Raw genomic sequence first — 4276 nt, 5'->3', positions numbered from 1 at the left:
TCGAAACTTTCAGAAGAGAATTAGATTGTTATCTGAAAAGGAAGAATGTGCTGGGATACTAATAATAATCTTTATTATTGTCACAAGGAGGCTTACATTAACACAGCAACAAAGTTACTGTGCAAAGCCCCTAGTCGCCACACTCCGGCGCCTGTTTGGGTACACGGAGGGAGAATTTAAAATGCCCATTCACCTAACAAGGGGCTAGTTTAGCACAGTGGGCTGAACAGCTGGCTTGTAAAGCAGAACAAGTCCAGTAGTGCGGGTTCAATTCCCGTACCAGCCTCCCTGAACAGGCGCCGGAATGTGGCGACTAGGGGCTTTTCACAGTAACTTCATTGGAAGCCTACTTGTGACAATAAGCGATTTTCATTTCATTTCAAGCAGGTCTTTCGGGACTGGAGGAAACCGGAGCACCCGGAGGAAACCCACGCAGACACGGGGAGAACGTGCAGACTCCGCACAGACATTGACCCAAGCCGGGAATCGAACCTGGGACCCTGCAGCTGTGAAGCAACAGTGCTAACCACGGTGCTACCGTCCCGCCCAAGAAGGATCTAATACATTGCTCATTTGGAGAGCCGGTGTGGACACGGATGGGCCAAATGGCCTCCTTCTGCGCTGTAAGGATTGTGTGAGATACAAATGAAGCAAGTGATTATAATATATAGTTATAAACAAACATTAAAGCAAAAATAAAGTATAAAATAATTTTAAAATTCACAATTATGAGCATTTGAATATGTTAAAATATGCTGACACTTTCGTGCGGTTTTGGGAGTGCTGAACTGTCAATCTTTCAATAAACAGTGGCGCAGTCTATCCTCTTGGATGGCTTTGAAATAAAACTCCAATGGTACTGTTCCCAGGGCAAGCACGGGAGTTGGTCGGCTTAGCGTTCTGGCCAGTAGTTATCCCACACCAACATCTAAAATAGATTGGAAAAGCGCTAATCTAAAACTGAGTTCTAAAGGAAAGTCACATTGGGATTGAAATCCCTGTTTCTCTGTCCACAGAGGCAGACAGCAGGACCTGCTCAGCCCTTCCAGAACTTTCTGCCTTTTAAAAAAAATCAGATCTGCAGCATTTGTTTTACCAAAATAGGTTGTAGCATCTGATCATCGTCACCTTGCTGTTCGTAAACCTCTGTGCGTCCGCCAGATTGCAACAATGGTCACACACACTTCAAAAAGGAATGAGATGTTTGCAATGGGGGGTTGGGATATAAATGTAAGTTTTCTCTCTCTCCCTCTCTGCTCTCTCTCTCAGTCTAGCCCTCTGAACGCCCCTGGAGGGGAGATGGTGCAAGAATTTCAGGATTTATATCTGCGGAGAGAGACCCCTCTCTTAAATTGTGTAATTTGTGACACATTCTTCTTGAAGTGGCTGTATGGAAGATTAAAAACCCTGAGGGAGTTTGTGAAAAGAAAAGCAATGGGTCCCCCCACCCCACCCCCAAAAAAAAATCTATTTTTGAAAAGCCCAGGGAAGGACGGGGAACTGAGGCAACCACAGCTGGCGATCCCCATGCAGACTGACTTGTTGAAGTAGCACAGCGGTCGTGTGTTGCCTCCAGTGGGGGTGGAATCACAGCTGTTTGTGCACACGTGGCAGCTCAGGGAGAATCTCAGCCTCTTGTGTGCCTCTGGGCTATTTTGTGGTTGTTTGAACTTCATCTCCTGGTGTGTGTCACACCTGGATACCAACTGTTGCACTCGTTCCCCGTGTCCGCACAGAAATGTGTGTTTACAATCAACACACGGCACAGAACTAAAACACTGTTTACAAACAACACACTAGAGACAACTAAAACACTGCTTACAAACACACTGCTTCACACTGCTTGCAAACACACTGCAGACAACTAAAACACTGCTTACAGACACACTAGAGACAACTAAAACACTGCTTACAAACACACTGCTTCACACTGCTTACAAACACACTGCTTGCAAACACACTGCAGACAACTAAAACACTGCTGACAATCCACACACTGCTTGCAATGAAAACTCCCCCAGGTTTGGGAATGTGAGTTGCACAGTTGGAATGGGAGCCTGGCTGATTTCTCTCTCTCTCTCTCTGGGGTGTGGACAGGGAGCTCTTTCCTCTGGGCTGGCTGGGGATGATCTTGCAGTCAGTGTGTGTGTGTGTGTGTGATCTGTGTGCAGAATGAACGCCCTCACCGCCTGCCTTGTGCTGCTGTGCGGGCTGGCAGCGGGTGCTGGCAGCTTGTCCCCTGCCCCCGGGGGTGGGCAGGGGGGCTCCCGGGCTCTGCCAGCCCCCCGGGCCGAGCTGGGTCCTCTGGCCGGCTACCTGGGCAAGTTCCGCCTGCTGATCCTCGCTGCTCCGGGCCCCTCGGACACCTCGTACCGGCTGATGGAGCAGCAGATGGACGTGAAGAGCCCGGAGCTGAGGTGCCAGCTGGCGGCCAGGGACCTTTTACTCCTGGTCTTGTTCCAGGGGGACATGGGCAAGGTGGTGACCGTCTCCCAGGAGGGCGAGGTGTCAGAGGACAAGCTGGAAGCCGAGGGGGTGGCCCAGATCATGCGGCTCCTGTCGCTGAAGGAAGGGCAGTTCAACATGGTGCTGCTCAGGAAGTCCATGCAGCTGTACGAGCGCTTCCCCTACGCGGTGAGGATGGAGGCTGTCCTGGAGACGGTGGACCAAATGCCCCTCAGGAAGATAGAGAGTGTGACCAGGAGGGGCCAACATCTCAGATGCAAAGGTGCTGGGGCCAGGAGATTGGGCTCAGGACAACACCATACCAACAACAGGAGTTTGCTGTACAGGGGAATGGCCAATAGGTCACTGGTCAACAGGGGAATGGTCAACAGGACATTGGTCAACAGGGGAATGGTCAACAGGACATTGGTCAACAGGGGAATGGTCAACAGGACATTGGTCAACAGGGGAATGGTCAACAGGGGAATGGTCAACAGGACACTGGTCAACAGGGGAATGGCCAACAGGACACTGGTCAACAGGGGAATGGTCAACAGGACATTGGTCAACAGGGGAATGGTCAACAGGACAACGCTCAACGGCATGTGGAGATCAGCCTCTCCCTACTCTAAGAAACCCATCAGATCTCAGAGTGTTGGGTCCCCAGGGAAACCAGGATTACTGGCTCCACACAGCAGTTTTCCCAGTGGGAGAACACTGGGCAAGCAGAAGGGTTCAGCCTTCACCCCAAACTCAGTTGGAAAGAGAAGAGTTGAGAGCCTCCGGGGTGGGGCTAACCCCAGAGAGTCTTCCACCATCCCAGTGTCACCAGGACAGGAGACGGTAGAAAGTCTGATGGTTCAGATCAGAGAGAAAGTGCAGCAGATGTTAACAGCCAAGCACAGGAACCCTGTGTCTCGGGCAGGGTCTCATACCTATCAGAGACCCCAGGTCCAAACGAAGGGCTCAACCTCAGTGATGTCAACCATGTCTCCTCTGACCCAGTCCGCTACTGGACAAGCCTGGCACAGTCTTCCTACTTCCCAAACTCTGGAAAACTTCTCCACTGTTCCCACAGATCTGGCACATCAGCGTCCCGAGTCAGGACACTGGGATTATGGGTCACCCAGTACACAAGCCTCTTTTCCTGGACTCTCAACCCCCTCTGGCCAGGCCTCTCGTGTCACACACCCGCCTGAAGACCCCCTCATTGGGTCTACCCTACCCAAATCCCCCAGGGTTCCTGCCACTGCTCAACCCACTGAAACCTGGCGCCACAGCAAGGTAAGGGGAGCATTAACCCAGCCCAGCCCCAACCTGTCTCCACAATCAGAGCGGAGGGGAGAGGGACAGAGGCAGGAGAACCCGGAATCTGTTCCATCCAGCGGCAGGAAAGAGGAGAGGAAGCACAGAGGGAACCGGAAAAAAAAAGAGAGAAAAAAAAATCGGAAGAACAGGAGAAACCGTAAGAACAAGAAAAATGGCTCCAGGAACTCGAAGCAAATCGACAACCAGGAGCTGAGGGGATTTTTGGATCATTTTCGGAACAAGCGGAGATTGTTGGTGAGTCACATTTGAAACCTGGACGGGCAGGGGAGAGGGTGGAGGGAGATGGAGGGTAGAGGGAGATGGAGGGGAGAGGGAGATGGAGGGGAGAGGGTGGAGGGAGATGGAGGGTAGAGGGAGATGGAGGGGAGAGGGTGGAGGGAGATGGAGGGGAGAGGGAGGAGGGAGAGGGAGGAGGGAGATGGAGGGGAGAGGGTGGAGGGAGAGGGAGGGGAGAGATGGAGGGGAGAGGGGGGAGGGGAGAGGGAGGAGGGAGATGGAGGGG

General features: G+C 52.2%; 1 protein-coding gene across 1 annotated transcript in view; it reads left to right on the top strand.

Moving 5' to 3' along the window:
• The first annotated feature begins 2103 nt into the window (after window positions 1-2103).
• The window catches only part of LOC119970779 (coiled-coil domain-containing protein 80-like), a 45322-nt gene continuing 43149 nt past the window's right edge, over window positions 2104-4276 (top strand). The window contains exon 1 of the mRNA XM_038805938.1: window positions 2104-4008. Within this exon, the coding sequence (XP_038661866.1) occupies window positions 2173-4008 (1836 nt within the window). The 5' untranslated portion in view covers window positions 2104-2172. The remainder of the gene's footprint in view (window positions 4009-4276) is intronic.

The sequence above is a fragment of the Scyliorhinus canicula genome, chromosome 8 (genome assembly GCF_902713615.1).
Source record: "Scyliorhinus canicula chromosome 8, sScyCan1.1, whole genome shotgun sequence".
Classification (NCBI taxonomy): Eukaryota; Metazoa; Chordata; class Chondrichthyes; order Carcharhiniformes; family Scyliorhinidae; genus Scyliorhinus; species Scyliorhinus canicula.
Note: the sequence above shows the minus strand (reverse complement) of the source record. Positions and strands in the feature narration are given on the sequence as shown.